The sequence below is a fragment of the Euprymna scolopes genome, chromosome 2, assembly GCF_053919585.1.
Source record: "Euprymna scolopes isolate OS-2025 chromosome 2, ASM5391958v1, whole genome shotgun sequence".
Lineage (NCBI taxonomy): Eukaryota > Metazoa > Mollusca > Cephalopoda > Sepiida > Sepiolidae > Euprymna > Euprymna scolopes.
In genome coordinates this window covers 118,987,624-119,004,962 of record NC_136483.1, presented here as the reverse complement: position 1 = coordinate 119,004,962, position 17,339 = coordinate 118,987,624, and the positions used below count along the sequence as shown (strand labels likewise).

Here is a 17,339-nt window from a genome sequence, read left to right as displayed (position 1 = left end):
ATTATTATTTTGACCTTTTTCAAATTGTGTGATACAATCTTTCCACAACAGTTTATTAAAGTTTTGTAAATATATATCAATCTTGGTCCCGAATAAATAGTGTAACTCATTTTTATTATTTTTAATAAAAATATCAATTTGCGAAAATCCACTTGAAAATGTAAAATATAATGAATAAAATAAAATAGAATAAAATGAAAATGTCAATATATAAATAATATGACTCATTTTTATTACTATTTTTAATAAAAATATCAATCCAAACTTTAATTAAAGTTGTGTAAATATATAAAAACATACTCTTTTTGTTTAGAGGTGATGTATGAAGACCAGTGTTGACCAATATGCGTCCATTTCTTTTTTTTTTTTTTTGCACTGAAGTCGGTTGGGGTTCATATTCCATACTTTGTTTAGTTTTTTTAAATCAAATGTCTATGTATATAAATGTAAGTTTCTATATGTGTGTTCCTATAGAAAGAGAAGTTAAAGAATCTTTATAAAAACTAAAAGTGTATTCTTATGTAAAATATTTTGTGGAAGACAATGGAAATGGTTCCTGAATCTCCGTTCTCTTAAAGGTGCAATGAAGCAGAATCACACTTAAATCATCAATTATATCCTATTTTTATGAGATTTAAATCATATGTATAGAATTCTCTGAGGGAAACAATGGAAGTGGTTTCAAATCTTTCACCAAGTGAACTACGAGGTCAGAACCTGGTGCTTCTATACTATCAGAACAAAATTTCGGAAATCATAATACTAAATTTCACATGAAAACAATGTATTCCTCGTATTTTTAAGATGATTATATCCAAAAATTACAAAAATCAATAAGTTAGAAAATTATTTATTAAAGAAAATAGAAAACAGAATTTGAAGAAAACGATCGTATTTGCTTATTAAGACACAGGAGAGTTCAAAAGGGAGGTAATTTTCCATTTCGATTTATTTTACTAAAACAAGATGGTCACAATTTTTCACCTGCTAACACGATTAAAGGTTTTTTTAATAATTCGGTAATATTCAAGTAATTTTGATCGCATAATTTGGAAGCTAATAATTGTAATTTATTAAAATTGACAAAAAAAATCAGTAAAAAACCATTGTTTTTTTTTATCTGAAAATTCCATTTATTGGCTACAAAATTTTGTTCTGATAGTGTAAAAGTGTGATATTTTTTATTAAAAAGTATGTTAAAAATAATAAACCTTTAAAACTTCAGATACATATATCTGATTTTACTGAAATTGAAACCATAAGGCATTATTTTAGAGTTTTGCCAAATTTCATCTTCTGACAATGTTAGAATGTGAAAGAAGAGGAGGGGGGCAGTAAAAAAACAAAACAATAAGATGATATAAGCAAAGTGAAAAACTTTACATGGGTTAATGTTTCTCATTCAATCTTGAGCAACATTAAGCCTTGCTGCTTGTTATAGATTCTTAAAAATACACTTACAGCAGACCAGAATTTTTTTGACCATATATTATTTTTTTTATTGGAATCCTTCGAGATGAGTAATTTGTGTATTTATTTATTTGTGAACTGTTATCCTCATCTTTATAGTTGTTGTTAGGGGCCCGTAGCACAGTAGATAAAGGCATTGAGAACAGTTCCAGGCGAGCATTGTCTGAAGATAGCGGTTTTAACCCTACCCAAAGCAAGCCAGAGGATTAGTTGGCCAAAACATGGTGAGACAATAACGACCATGGAAGGCGATAATAACTGAGGATACAGTTAAGAGACTCAGCATTTCTATCCTGTTGCGGTTAACCATCTGAAGAACGTTAGAGGATGAGCCGGCCAGAATGTGGTGAAACAACAACAACTATGAAGATGAAGATAACAGTTCACAAATAAATAACTCATGCTTACTGGTGGACTAAACATGCTAAACATAACGAAATTATGTGCGAGTTAATCCGAGATAGCAACTTCGTTGTGCTGTTGGATTGTTCACTGGTTTATGTGTGTAACATGTCAACAGGTTTTTAATCAAGTTGATTTTTGTTGTTTCTTTCTATATGGTTGCTTTATGTGTGCGATGCTGATGCTTGATGTCTACTTGAGAGTTTTACACATGTGTTGAATATATCAGGTAGTATTTCTTCAACAATGAGATTCTCATTGGGATCAAAGTTGCTCAAATCTGTTGATGCATAGATTGTTTGGACATGGAGTCTTGATGGATCATTGCAATCTACTCTAGTTGTTTGACCTTTAGGCCAAGATTAAAGTGTAGTATCTGTTCTTCAGATGCTGCACTTCAATTTCTTGTTCTGTTGGTGAAGGAGAAGTTCTTCACGACTGAGACAATTTAAAATTTGTGTTTCTTTTTCTCCACGTTAAAAAATGATCCTAGTGTCTAACTCTGTCCTGTGGAGGGACATTGTAAATAGCTACCCTACTTGTTTGACTGTCTCAGCTTGTATAGATGATTGCACCAAACATTCTAGAAAAGTTTTAAAACAAAGATTGAATAAAACGCAGATTGACTAATTGTTGCATACATGTTTTGTTTGTGCATGTGCATTATTAGACATTTGTTGACGTCATTGGACTTGAATGCAGTACCTCTGACCTTTTTGTTCTTTTGATTAGTGAGTTGAATGTCTATCATAGACATATGAATCCATTTGAATTATATAATTACTTGGAATGAAATGTGGGAGAGTCATACCTTTTCAAAAATACCTATTAGAGCATATTTTACTCAGTCCTCACCAATAAGTGAGTAGAAAGTTGAGTTTGGCTTTTTGCAGTTTCATAATTTTCACTTTCTTTATTTTTGTCCTTTAGTTCTTATATTTCATGAGCAAGGTTTCTGACAAAGGAGAAAAAGTGCTGTTTTCTGTGTTGGAAATTATCCAGATAACACTTATTGTTGATTAGTTCTTGACCATGAACTTTTTTTGTTTTTAGTTCCTTACATCAAGTGGCTTCATGCATTGTCTAAAGTGATTTCAATAAAAATAAAGTTGACTGTTTTCGTTTTTGTCTCTGTCAAATCTACAAATTGTTGTATAATTGTTTATTAAAAATCCTGTTTTTGATGCAAGTGCAAGGCATCAAATGCTGAAAATAATTGATGTTTGATTTCTTTATTTTGTAGAACTGATTAACATGAGGACAAGAAGAGTAGAAATGAAAAAAAAAAAAATCAGCAGACAAAATATTGTTACTGTTAACATGAGAAGTGAGTTCCTCAAAGGAATTGTTTTTTTTTTTCTTCTTTTTTGGTAAGAACTGACAATCTCATTATTTTCTAATTTCTTTTAATCTTTATACAGATACTAGCTAAAGTAATCATCTACACAGAGTAAAAAAAATGCATAATAATTGTGCAAGGAGAAAATGAAAGAAAGCAAATACTAGCAATCAAAATAGGTGAAATATGGTAACTTTTAACATCATAGTCTCTTTCACCATCAAACATGGTGCCTCTTCTTGGGAAAGATGCTCAAAAGAGCTTCACTTCCTCCAAATTTTCCCTCTTGCTCTCTCTAATCATTTTTTCACAGTTGCTTCAATGTCAATCTATATTTCTCTCACCACCAACAGATTTTTAGTTTGCTAGTTATATTGTTGGTATCTGTCTGTATCGGGAGATAATGGAGTTCTGCACCTCAGATTAGTCTTTGTCAAACTGTAGTGTCTTTTTTATAGATCTGGATTGGCAAACTCTGTTGCAGTTACCACATATGTAGGTGGTGTCTGATTGTGAGAGCTTTGTTGTAGTCTTCTGCCATTTGTGCTCTCTATTCCTTCTCCATTGTTGGTCTCTTCTCTTTACTCCTCTTGAAGCATGCCTTTACAGTGGCTGCAGTCTTCAGTCATGAACTTCCAGCTAATTATGTAAGTTATAAACAATTATACTTTTCCCAAATTTCAAACGACTGACTAAGCATGTAAAACATTATATTTTTTTTTCCTCCAAAATGTTTGCCACACAGGTTGAAAGCTAGAATAAATATGAATTTTAAGATATTAAAAAAAAAAAACAAAGCTTTTTTTCATTCTTACTAATAGTTGTTTAAAAATCAACACTGAAACTAGGTCAATAAGTTAGTTTCTTTTTCTTTCTATTATATTAAGCTAATTAGAGAGAGAAAGAAAAGGTCAGGGGAAGTAGAAATAATGTGACTGCGGGAAAGGTAGAGTGGGAGAGAAAAGTTTTAAAAGCAAAAATTTTACATTTCTTTTTAAACTTTTCCTTTTCTATTATTCTTACTCCCAGGCAATGCTTGCTATCTTTGCTAGTAAGTTAATAATAATAAAAAAAGAAGTAAGCAAATACATTTTTTCAATGAATCACTGTTTATTCTTAGACATTATTTCTTATAATAAACAAATGTGCATATCTTTACAAGTTAAAATAGATTCGCTTGAAACTTTTAATAAGTGCAAGGCATCAAATGCTGAAACACTTAAAACAAGACAAAAATGTTGCAATTGTAAAAAGTGTGAAAATAAAAATTACATCACGGAAATTATGGAATTACAAAAAACAATTCTACTTACCCGTAAGTTGGTTTCTTCAAATGTGGTTGTTCCTGGAACGTCCTTAACAAGATTTGAGGGCAGAGTAGATTCATTAAAAACAAAATCTTCAACATGATTTTTCCTGCAAATGAAAAGTGAGGAAAGTTTTTGCCATTTCCTTAAGTTAAACTACTGGTTCCATAACTTGTTCAACTTACTTGTGATCTTATTGGGTGCAACATTTAAGTCATTCATAGTGGAGGATAAACAAAACATGTATGTAGGCAAAAAGTTAATTTCTCAAACTGAAACAAGGAAGGAAAATACATTTTCTGTTAAAAAACTACTCTTGATAATATTCAAACAATGAATAGTATGTAGACAAAAAACTAACTTCTTTAAACTAATAGTACATAAAAAAAACTAACTTTTTTAAACTAATAGTACATAAAAAAAACTCTTGCAATCACACTAACACCAATGATATCACTAAAATAACATGATCCAAAATATTTGTTTTATTCTTGTGATGAAAATAAATATTGTATGATTCCTGGTAAATAATAGGGTCTTCAACAGCAACAAATGACCATCAAATCTCGTCCTTCCACTCTCTTCAATATGAACCACTACTACAACTACTAATACTACTATTTACTCTACTGGCATTTATTTATGAAAGTCAGACTTTTAAAATATTAATGCTTCAATAACTTATAATGTAAATTTATCCAGTTTTTAGGAATGCTAAGCCTGTTTGCTAATAATAAATTAGCAGACATAACAGTATTTATGTATACTCTGAATATCCAATCCTAGTTTTTTTACTCACCCATTTTTTTGCAGTGTTTTTCTTTTCATACCTTCTGCTTGATGCTTTCTTCACACCTAATCTTATTTAAATCTATTTTACATAAGCTACTAAAATTACTAATATTGTTGTTGTTGGTTTAAACTGGGATGGTGTTCAGGAAAGATGGAGAAAAATGATAAAAGTCTGATTTTTATACAAAAGAAAAATGCATGGATGGATTTTGTTCAGACATAAACTTAGCTTGATTTTCATGTTTATATAAATACTTACAAGAGCGATGCTAATGACATCTTGGAAAGTTGAACTTTCTTTTCATAAATAAATCCTTGTATAATGCTAAATATTTCATGCTAAGTGCACATATTTTTTTTTCATGTAGACATGACAAATTAACACTATTCGATTTAAATAAAAAACAAAATATAAATACAGGATGATCTCTGTAAAAAAAAAAACATCCATGGAATCACCAATAAAATACTTTCCACACTTGGTTCGAAAAAATTTCAGTCTATCTCTGATCTATCCACCATATTTCAATCATGAATGTTTAACAGTCCCTGTCTCATTGACATTCAATGATAAACACAACTTGATATGACATGGAAAATTGGCAATACCTCTGACACCCACTCCTCTTTTGGCACTGCCCTGATTTTGGTTGTGAAAACCTTGGGAATTGTTTTGATGGACATTATTTTTGCTTATGAGTTGGTGAGTGTTTCACACCGACTGATGAGATAAAACAAAGAACGTTAGAGAGTTATGATTGAAATCTGGCAGACAAGTAATCTACTTGCACAAAAAAAACTAAATCTCAGTACTAGTTCTATGGAGTGTGTGTGTGTGTGTGTGTGTGTATAAGAGAGAGAGAGGTTCACCCTGTATTTTAATAATTTGGTCTTTTTTCTCAAAATTCTTATCAGACTTTGATAACTTATTTTAGAGGAAGTTGAGTTATTATATGAAGAGTCAGAAAAATGAAAATGTACCTAAAATGTGTCGTCCAGATAAAGAATAAATTCAGTCATTAGCCATAGTCAGAGGCTTCTCAATAAAAATCCTTCACCCCCGCCTCCGTCCTGCCTAACGTGCATAAAATGAACAAAGAAACCAGATAGTTGGAAATATTTGTTCTTAATTGCAGGTCATCTATTGTCCCTAATTTGCTTTATAAAATGTCAACTCAAGCTTATCCTGAGAAATCACAAGTCAGCTTTTCCACATAAAAGTTAACACAAATAGCAATTATAAACAGTCAGAGGAAACCACTTTGCTTTTAATACTTCTTGACGGCATAAACATTAAACGTACTTGACTCCAACAAGTATATATTTATGAAATGCTACAGATAGCCAAAAAGATCTATAATTGCTTCCCATCTCTGCTGAACACTAACCCAATCTTATAGGATAGGAGCATATATTTCTAAAAATATAACTTTAAAATTTTATATTATAATGATATGATTGATATTATTGTTGATATTAATATTAGTATCAAGATGCCATTTAGATATAATTCCTTGAAAATGGTTAATAGAATTGTTGATGCTTGCACAAATGGAAATAAAAATATGGAAGCATCAATTTCACAAAAGTAAGAAAGAAACAGTATTGAAAAAAAGAAATGAAGAATTATTTGTCAATCTTATGCAACAAAATATATCTAACAGAAAGTTTGCTATCTAAATATACTTTACTAGTGTGATCCGTTTCTCAGCATTGTCTGAGAAAACTGAGGAAACCAAAAATTGCAAACCTCAGAAGCAAAATGGTCGTAAAAGACTGAAAAAAACTCTTTGTACTCAAAAATGCAAATCATCTATCCACAATATAAAAATATTTGTCAAAATTTATTGGGAGGAAGATATTGCTTTTCTGTAAAGGGAAGGGGAGACTTTGTTAATAATTTACAATACTGAACAGAATCACAAATCATCCAAAATTCAGAAAATTTTCATTCGAAATGCTAATTTTCTATCCACAATTTGAAAACTGTAATAACATGAAAAGGGCCATTCATTTATAAAAGTATAATAGTGAATTAATGAGACATGTCCATGTAAGCTACATTTATTTTATTTTGTGCATAAAATCAGGATTTCAATGTCATTATGAAAGTGATGAACTGCCCAAATTTATAAATAGGAATATAGAAGATATAGATTGATATGCTGCTATGTCTAGCCACACTGAAGAGTTATGAAACAATGAAACAACTGCTTGGGAATGGCATATGTATATAATAATAGAAGAAATAACCAATGCACAATTATTTATGCAAAAGCATGTATATTTTAGAAATTTCAACTGACACTCTACATTGGTTTAATCTTTCATCGATACATTTGGTTTTGCAGAAACACTGGAAACTGAGCCCAGCTAAAAATATCAAATATAAATTAAGATATAATTCCTTGAAAATGGTTAAAAGTTTTAATTATTCATTCGACAATAAAATTTAAAAAATTTTTTCCACGATAAATCGATACCCCAAAATTTGAAGTTATTTCTTTAAATGCACACCCTTTTTCATAACCTTTCAAACTATCATACATCAAAGACCATTTTTTGAAGGCGCTTTTTGAACCCAGTCAACGATGGGTACTTCTGCTAGTATATATATATATATATATATATATATTCATTTCATTAAGGAAAATTCAATATATCTTATTTGAATATCCTATCGCACAATAAATCCATGTAAAATATATTTTTACAGTCTTAAATTTGTATTCTTCTTTCTTTCTCTCTCTCCCTCTCTCTCTCTCTCTCTCTCTCTATATATATATATATAGAGTGCTGGCAAGAAGAAAGTCTGCACTTGTAATTTTTTTTCAAAAACTGCAAATTTAAGCTAAATTTAATGTAACTGTAAATGTAACAAACTATACCTCATTTAATTGGCCTTTTATTCTTCTATAATTTTACCTGTTCATATTTGACTTTTAATTGAAATATTCTATATTAAAAAAATAACTTCAAATTGAGGAGGCAAACAGAAAGTCCATAGCAACAAATTCACTTAAAACCAGCTTAAATTATCGCCCCTAAATCAGTTTAAAATATCCATGAACAGGCAACAAAGCATCTCTAATCGTAATTGTTGTTGTTCCAGGTTATACAACATAACATTTTGTCCATATGGCACAACTTTCTCTTAGTGATTGTCAGGAGCTCATTAATCTCCACTTTTCTGGTTTATCCAATCGAAAAATCGGCCGCAGATTGAAATTGATGAGAAAACGGTACCAAAGACTGTGCAAAAGCACCAAAAAGCAGTGTTCGTGGTGCCCCTAAATCTGGTCGTACTAGACTTACTTCTAACAGGGAAGTCAATGCTATCAAGATCCACAGCCTGAGAAACAGATTTGCAATGGCTTCCCAAATCCAACAACAGTGCAATCTTGTTAAAAAGTGCTTTCTTTCTACTGTTAAGAACAGATTAAAGGAATTTAATTTGCGAGGATATGTTGCAAGACGCAACCAATGATTTCTGTAAAGAACAGAAAGTGCCATCTGGACTTTGTCAGATGCAATGAAGATCATGACTCTTCATATTGGTCAAAAGTGCTTTTTAGCGACGAAAGCAAGTTCAATAGGTTAGACAGTGATGGTAGGCAGTATGTCCGTCAGAAGAAAGATGAGAATTTAATCCTAGGCGCTTAGTTTCAATGCTGCAAGGTGGTGGTGGTTCAGTTTTGGTGTGGGGTATTATTAGTACCAATGGTCCAGGGCCTATTGTTCACTTGCAAGGTCAAATTAATTCGACCAAGTACATTAATATGTTGACTGAGCATTTTCTACTTTACTTTGGTCGGAATTTGAATGATAATCCCATCTTCATGCAGGATAATGCTCGCATTCACACAGCTGGCAATGTCAAGAGGTTCCTGGAAGAGCATGATGTTCTGTTTGAATTGGCCTGCACAATCTCCAGACCTCAATTCTATCGAAAATGTATGGCATTACATCAAGCAACAACTACGCAATGATAAAATTTCAAATTTGGGAGAACTTTGGACAAAAATTAAGGAAAAGTGGGATGCCCTTTCCCTGGAGTATTGCTGCAGTCTAATTCAAGGAATTCCCAAAAGATTGCAGGCTGTCAAATTGCAGAAGACTATGCTACTAAATTCATTACTTGTTCATTGTGTTCCTGTTGTATTTGTGTTGTATTAATGTCCTAAAGTTACATTTAAATAACAATTTTCCATTGTGCAGACTTTCTGTTTGCCTTCTCAATTTGAAATTATTTTTTTAAATTGACGTGAACACTAGAATATTTCAATTAAAAATCAAATATGAACAGATAAAATTATAGAAGAATAAAAAGCCAATCAAATGAGGTATAGTTTGTATAAATAGTTACATTAAATTTAGCTTAAATTTGCAGTTTTTGAAAAAATTACAAGCGCAGACTTTCTTTTTGCCGCCTGTGTATATGTATATATGATTAGCAACAAACTAACCTCTTCTTAGAGAGAAAGTAAAGCTTGGGAGGATAAACAACCTAAAACTGAACAGAACAGCAGTCTGATAACAACTGATTTTGCAGCAAGCATCAATTTCATTTTTTTTTTTTTTAAGTATTTTTATAGGGGTTTTAGAGGAAATAATATGGGAACAATTTGTAATTTGAAAATTCAAATATATCAAGTTTTGCATTGAATTAAATCCCTAATCAATAAATTAAAATTCCCTGAATTTTAATTTTCTCTTAAGACCTCTTGAGCTAAAGCCTTAAATTTGAGAATTTTTTTAGAATTAAAATTATATAATAGAGTTTTATGAACATTAGAATAAGGTTTCTAGAGATAAGGTTTAGTATCATTATATTTTGATTTTAATTTTCGTAAGAGGACATAGAAGTGATGCAAAACTGTTCTGTTTGAGGAATTATTGTTATACATCATCGAATTCTTCAGATTAGGGTGCATGTGAGCATGTACTTGCGTGTTCAAAAAATTGATATCCTTACCATTGGATTGTTAATTCTAGGTAAAATCTGATGTTACAATGTCTGTTACAAGATGGACATGTCAAAAAGCCATCGCCATAGCATGTGCGACACCTGCAAAATAGAAATAAAAGAATTTGAGTAAAAATGTTTACATCCATACACATGTGTATCTATAAGTATACACACATATAATGTCTTGAAACCTTAAAACTATTCAACAAGATGTTATTTAAAAATATCTTTTGTTTCAAGCCTTTTTTTTTAAAAATCTCTTTACTTAGTAACTCAGTCAATTTTTTGCTAGTGTCATAGTTTGCTCCCAGAAACGTACGCTGGTCTTCACACAGAATTTTGATCCAACCAGTATTATAATACTAATGCTCTTGTAAGGATCACCAGTTGTTTGCCATGAGAACTGTTTCAGAGATTTAGAATCAAAATAATTTTATCATGGTTCCCCAGCAGTGTTGATCAGACATCACCTCATTCAAAACAAAATGTCAACATCCTGGATACCAGATCCAATTTCTGCTTTGAATTAAGAGTTGTGTAACATATTTTGATATTAGAAAATATGGTGCTTATTTAAAATTAAGCCTATTTTCAAAACAAAAATACAGAAAAACTTTACGATGTACATACCTACTATTTAACAAAATAATATAAAAGCTTTTGTGAAAGTGGATAAATTTTTTTTTTTACAAGGTGGTTACCACTTATCAAGGCCCACAAGCCACTTGGGGATAAGGGTTATTTCGTGTACAGTACATAATGTTGAGATCTGATAAAGTGTCTACTTAAGGGGCGGTTCATCAGGAATTTGTTTATGTTGGACTTGAAGACATCCAAGTTGTAGTCAGGTGGGAAACAAGCAGATGGAACAGAGTTCCACAGGCGTGCACTTCTAAGAAAGAAGCTTCGTTCATGGAATGTACATTTTGGTTTCGACACAGATAAAGAGTGGGGGAAATTTTTCACAATGGATTCAGCTAGACGGATGTTTTTCATGAAAGATCAGCGAGGGGGGGGACCAGGGATTGGAGCTCAGACGAGCACCTACCATGGAAGTAACGATAAAACGAAGACAGGCTCGCAACGTCTCTCCTGTGGGAGAGAGGTTGTAGGGAAAAGAAAAGGGCATCCCACCCCTAAGCCTATTTTGTACTCTGTCAAGGCAGGATAGAGTATTTTAGCAGCTCTTGCCCAGATGTGGCAACAGTACTCCATCCTTGGACGTACTTAGCTTTTATGTAAGTAGAGAATTGCATCAGCAGTGAGATATCTTCTGGAGCGGTAGAAGGATGCTACATTTTTCCAGCGACCTTGGCAATAGACTTGATGTACGTGTTCCATTTCAGGTCAGAAGTAAAGGTCAAGCCCAGAAGCTTATCAAAGCATGGAGCTTCCCCTAGTCGAGAGCCATCCATTTTAATTGATGCCTTAAGACAACGTTTAGTTCTAGTTGAAGTTTTTTGAGTACTATAATTGGAATACCGTCATGGCCGGTTGCTTTACTGGAATCAAAGTTTTTGATTAGCTTGGCAACATCACGTACAGATATTTGTATATCACATAGTGTGTTTTCTGATACAGGAGGAAATATTGGGGGTTGGCGGCCTTGGTCACAAAGGGTAGAATTGGCTTCAAAGTTCTTGGCAAAGAGTTTGGCTTTGTCTGATGCTGACGAGATTAACTCAGGTCCATTGATGATAGTTGGGATAGAGCACACGCTTCTGTTCAGGATTCTGTTTGCAATTTGCCAAAACTGGTGGGAACCAAGCCGCTGCTCAGCTACTTTGGACTTGACGGACTGAGCATACAACTCTCTTGCGTTCTTTATTACTTTCTTACAATGGTTACTGGCAGTCCTGAAAGCGGCTATAGTTTCCATACATCTATTACGTTGGAAGCAGTGGAAAAAGTGATTTCTGTGCGCAATAGCAGCAGCACATTCTGGAGAAAACCATGGCTGGCTGTTAGGTTTTTGATGGAACTTTTTCGAGGGTATGAAATTGTCTATACCTACAATTAACCATTCTGTCAGGTCTGATACTATAGACGACACATCCTTTTTAAACATGGAACGCAGAGGAAGATCCGATATAAATGTACGGAAACTATCCCAGTCAGTCATAGAGTATCGATATACTGTACGATGGAGAGGTACATCTGAGGACTTATTACATTTCATTTTTATCTTAACTGATACAACTGAGTGGTCAGAAGATCCAAGAGGAGACAGAATGGAAACTGAACATAGTTCAGGGCCTATGCAACGAACGCCATCAACTCCCCATATTTCCTCCTATAACACAGAACACGCTAGGTAACATACAAATATCTGTGCATGATGTCGCCAAGCTAATCAAGACCCTTGATTCCAGTAAAGTAACTGGCCCTGACGGCATCCCAATTATAATGTTAAAAAAGCTTCAACCAGAACTTGCTCCCATACTTCTGAAACTGTTTAAGCGCTGCCTTAAGGAGAAGTGCTTTTCGACTCCCTGGAAGACCTCATCAGTTTGCCCTGTATTTAAGAATTCAGGTGATAAGTCATCTCCCTCTCAGTACAGACCAATAAGTCTCCTGTGTGTCATGAGTAAGTTGCTGGAATCCATATTAAATAGAGAAATAGTAAACCACCTCAGCAGAAACAACCTTCTTAGTGACACACAATATGGTTTCCGCTCTGCAAGATCTACCGCAGATGTGCTGACGGTTATATCTCACAGGATTAGTGAATCTCTTGACAAAGGTTTCCTTTCTAGGGCAATTGCTCTTGACATATCAAAAGCCTTCAACAAGGTATGGCATAAGGGTCTACTTCACAAGATTTCCAGCTACGGTATAACTGGAAATGTTTTCTCAATCATTAAATCATTTCTCTCCAATAGGCTCATAAGAGTAGTGGTCGATGGACAAAAATCAGAGGCCTGCAGTATTAATGCTGGAGTCCCTCAGGGGTCAATCCTGGGCCCAACTCTTCCTGATCTACATCAATGACCTCCCTAAACACATACTTAAATCATTCGTTGACATCTATGCTGATGACACGACCATCTACGACAACACATCAAAGGCTGTAAATGACAAAGTTCTCTCTGATTCTCTCTCCTCTGATCTCAAGCGCGTGGTTCAGTGGAGGAAGATGTGGCTGGTTACCTTTAAAGCATCTAAAACCAAACTCCTATCCTTACATCATCAATGCTCTGATCCCCATCTGGCAGCAATTGTGATGGATGGCTCTCGTCTGGGTGAGGTGCCGTGTTTTGACAAGCTTCTGCGTTTGACCTTCACTCCTGATCTGAAATGGAACAAGTACATCAAGTCTGTTGGCAAGGTCACTGGAAAGATGGTGGGATCCTTCTACCGCTCCAGAAGATATCTCACTACTGATGCAATTCTCTATCAATATAAAAGCCAAGTACGTCCAAGGATGGAGTACTGCTGCATATCTGGGCAGGAGCTGCTAAAAACAGCCTATCCTGCCTTGACAGAGTACAAAATAGACTTTGTGGCTTGGTGGGGGATGCCCTTTTCTCTACCCTGCAACCTCTCTCCCACAGAAGAGACGTTGCGAGCCTATCCTTGTTTTATCATTATTTCCATGCAGGTGCTCGTCTGAACTCCAGTCTCTGGTCCCCTCTCGCCAATCTTTCACGAAAAATACCTGTCTAGCCGAATCCATTGTGAAAAATTTCCCCCACTCTTCATCTGTGCTTAAATCAAAACGTGGATTCCATGAACAAAGCTTCTTTCTTAGAACTGCACGCCTGTGGCACTCTGTTCCGTCTGCCTGCTTCCCACCTGACTACAACTTAGATGTGTTCAAGTCCAACGTTAACAAATTCCTAATGAACCGCCCCCTTAAGTAAACACTTCATCAAATCTCCACACTAACGCAATGTACTTGCAATAACCCTTATCCCTGAGTGGCTTCCGGGCCTTGATAAGTGGTGACCACTGTGTAAAAAAAAAAAAAAAAAAAAAAATAGATGCAATAAAAATAACCAGCTACCTCTTCCCCCCGCTGTACCACGTGCTCAAGATCAGAGGAGAGAGAATCAGAGAGAACTTTGTCATTTATGGCTTTTGATGTGTTGCCATAGATGGTTGTGTCATCAGCATAGATGTCAATGAATGATTGAAGTATGTGTTTTGGGAGATCATTGATGTAGATCAGGAAGAGAATTGGGCCCAGGATGGACCCCTGAGGGACTCCAGTATTAATACTGAGGGCCTCTGATTTCTGCCCATCAACCACTACTCTTATGAGCCTATCAGAGAGAAATGATTTACTGATCGAGAAAACATTTCTAGTTATACCGTAGCTGGAAATCTTGTGAAGTAGGTCCTTTATCGAAGGCTTTTGATATGTCAAGAGCAATTGCCCTGGAGAGAAAGCCTTTGTCAAGAGATTCACTAATTCTATGAGATATAACAGTTAGCACATCTGCTGTAGATCTAGCAGAATGGAAACCATATAGCATGTCACTAAGAAGGTTATTTCTGCTGAGATGGTTGACTACTTCTCTATTTAATATGGATTCCAGCAACTTACTCATGACACACAGGAGACTTATTGGTCTGTACTGAGAGGGGGATGACTTATCACCTTAATTCTTAAATACAGGGCATACTGATGAGGTTTTCCAGTGTGTTAGGAAGCACTTATTTTTAAGGCAACACTTAAACAGTTTTGTAAGTATGGGAGCAAGTTCTGGTTGAAGCTTTTTCAACACTATAATTGGAATGCCGTCAGGGCCAGTTGCTTTACTGGAATCAAGGTTCTTGATTAGCTTAGTGACCTCACGCACAGATACTTGTATGTTGTCTGTTATAGGAGGATGGCCTTCATCGTGTAGGGTAGAATTAGCTGCAAAGTTCTTGGCAAATAGTTTAGCCTTGTTTGATGCTGACGAGATGACCTCAGGTCCGTTGATGATGGTTGGGATAAAACGCACGCTTCTGTTCAGGATTCTGTTTGCTATTTGCCAAAATTGGTGGGAACCAAGCCGCTGCTCAGCTACTTTGGATTTAACGGACTGAGCATATAGCTCTCTTGCATTTTTTATTACTCTTTTACAGTAGTTGCTGGCAGTCCTGAAAGCAGCTCTAGTCACAATGCATATATTATGTTGGTAGCTATGGAAAAAAGTGATTTCTGTGCGCGATGGCAGCAGCACATTCTGGGGAGAACCATGGCTGGCTGTTAGGTTTTTGTTGGAATTTTTTGGATGGTATGAATCGGTCTATGCCAACAATTAACCTTTTGGTCAGGTCTGATACTATGGAGAACACATCCTTTTTAAACATGGAATGTAGGGGTAGATCGGATATAAGTGTATGGAAGCTATACCAGTCAGCTGTAGAGTATTGATGTGCCGTACGGTGGAGAGGTACGTCTGAAGATTTATTGCATTTCGTTTTTATCTTAACTGATACAACTGAGTGGTCGGAAGATTCCAGAGGGGAAGTTGTGAGAAAAAGGTCTAGAAGGCTAGCGTACTGACCGGAAGTATTGGGCACATGGGTGGGTTCGTGAACAATCCGGGTGAGGTCATCATTTTTAATTTGATTTGCACATCAATAGAGCTATTTTGTTATAAACTGTTTCATTGTTTCTCAGTGACTTTTAAAGTCCTTTTTATATGTGTTTCCGTATTTTCATTTAAATATCCTCCAGGTATTTCTTTTCAGTAGAAAAATCAATGTTCTGCCATTTAATCATCTCTTGCATCTCAAAAATCCATGGGTTGACATTTTGAGATGCTCCCCTCCTCTCTTCCTGTTTAGGAAACTTCTGGTCCTCTTATATTTGAACTAGTGCCAATAAATTTCCTATTATAATCTTTACATTTTTTAAGTAAGATATGTGAATATAAAACCTGTGTGGTTTGTTCTTATTCTATGATGTAAGAAAATGTATCAACTATTTCCGAAACTATTTTATAACATTTAGATGAATTTATTTATATTATTTATGCTAGTGATCAATCTCTTTGATTATATTTATTTTATTTATTAACATTTCATTTTAAAATTTTATTTTTATATATTTTATTATTAAATATCTGCATTATTTAGGTAACACCATATAAGCTTAGTGGGCAAGAACCCTAAAAGAGTACTTGATTATTAAGACAATTTCATATATAAGAGCATAATATATATTCATATATTTTATGTGCACCTGTGATTCCATAAAAATAGTGGGAGTGGGGGCAAGATCAAAATTCATAAAAAAGGGCACATTTTTAAGAAAAGTTGACTTACGTATCCCTTCCAGATCCGTGGCAAAATACACATCTTCTTCTATCACCACCGACTCGCCTGTGACCTGTGCCATGACAATGATGGCATCTTTTCTGTTTGTAGAAAAAAGAAATGATCAATTTGTCTGTCCATTTTACATTTTGGTGTTATTTAATTCTTATCATTCTCTCCAAAGTTTTCCAAGTCCACAGCTTTACTCTTGTAAGGAATTACCAAAAGAAAATTTGGCTAAAAAACTTTTTTTATTATTTAAATGTTTAGAATACCTTTATTTGGGGACAAATGTAACTTGATGGTATGACTTAAAAGACACCATTCTTTAATATAGTGAGGCCATTTACACTATATTATTCTGCGTGCATAGTTGTTGTTAATAATCATCATCATCAGTTTTAAGGTATGTTTTACATGCTGGGATGTATTGAATGGCTTTTAGAAATTGATTTCCAAACATATATCTGGCCAGGTCTTGATTTATCCCTATTTCTCTCACATTCATTCTTATTACTTCATCTCATCTTTGAACTGGACCTGCTACCTTAACTGTTCTACATCTACTGATCCAAGAACACTCATGTATTCTTTTTGTGTGATCATAAAATCCAAGTTTGTTATTTGTCTCCCTATACTGTTCAAATTTAATCTTCTTCTGAGGTTATCAGATCTAAACCTGTCTTTAAGACTCACACATCCATCTTATCAGTCTCATATTATGCAGCACATGCCTTCAACTCCATAGATCATCACACTGTTCTATTATTATTATTATTATTATCTATGTATTAATACGATATGT

At 34.2% G+C, this 17,339-nt stretch overlaps 1 protein-coding gene across 3 annotated transcripts in view; it reads right to left on the bottom strand.

The window, feature by feature from the left end:
* The window catches only part of LOC145295067 (protein SSUH2 homolog), a 130,651-nt gene that overhangs the window by 6,182 nt on the left and 107,130 nt on the right, over positions 1–17,339 (bottom strand). For all 3 annotated transcript variants that reach the window (XM_080141435.1, XM_080141434.1, XM_080141436.1), the window contains 3 exons: positions 16,544–16,635; positions 10,286–10,378; positions 4,525–4,627 (listed from right to left, as the gene is read on the bottom strand). In XM_080141435.1, coding sequence (XP_079997561.1) covers positions 4,525–4,627; positions 10,286–10,378; positions 16,544–16,635 — 288 coding nt within the window. The remainder of the gene's footprint in view (positions 1–4,524; positions 4,628–10,285; positions 10,379–16,543; positions 16,636–17,339) is intronic.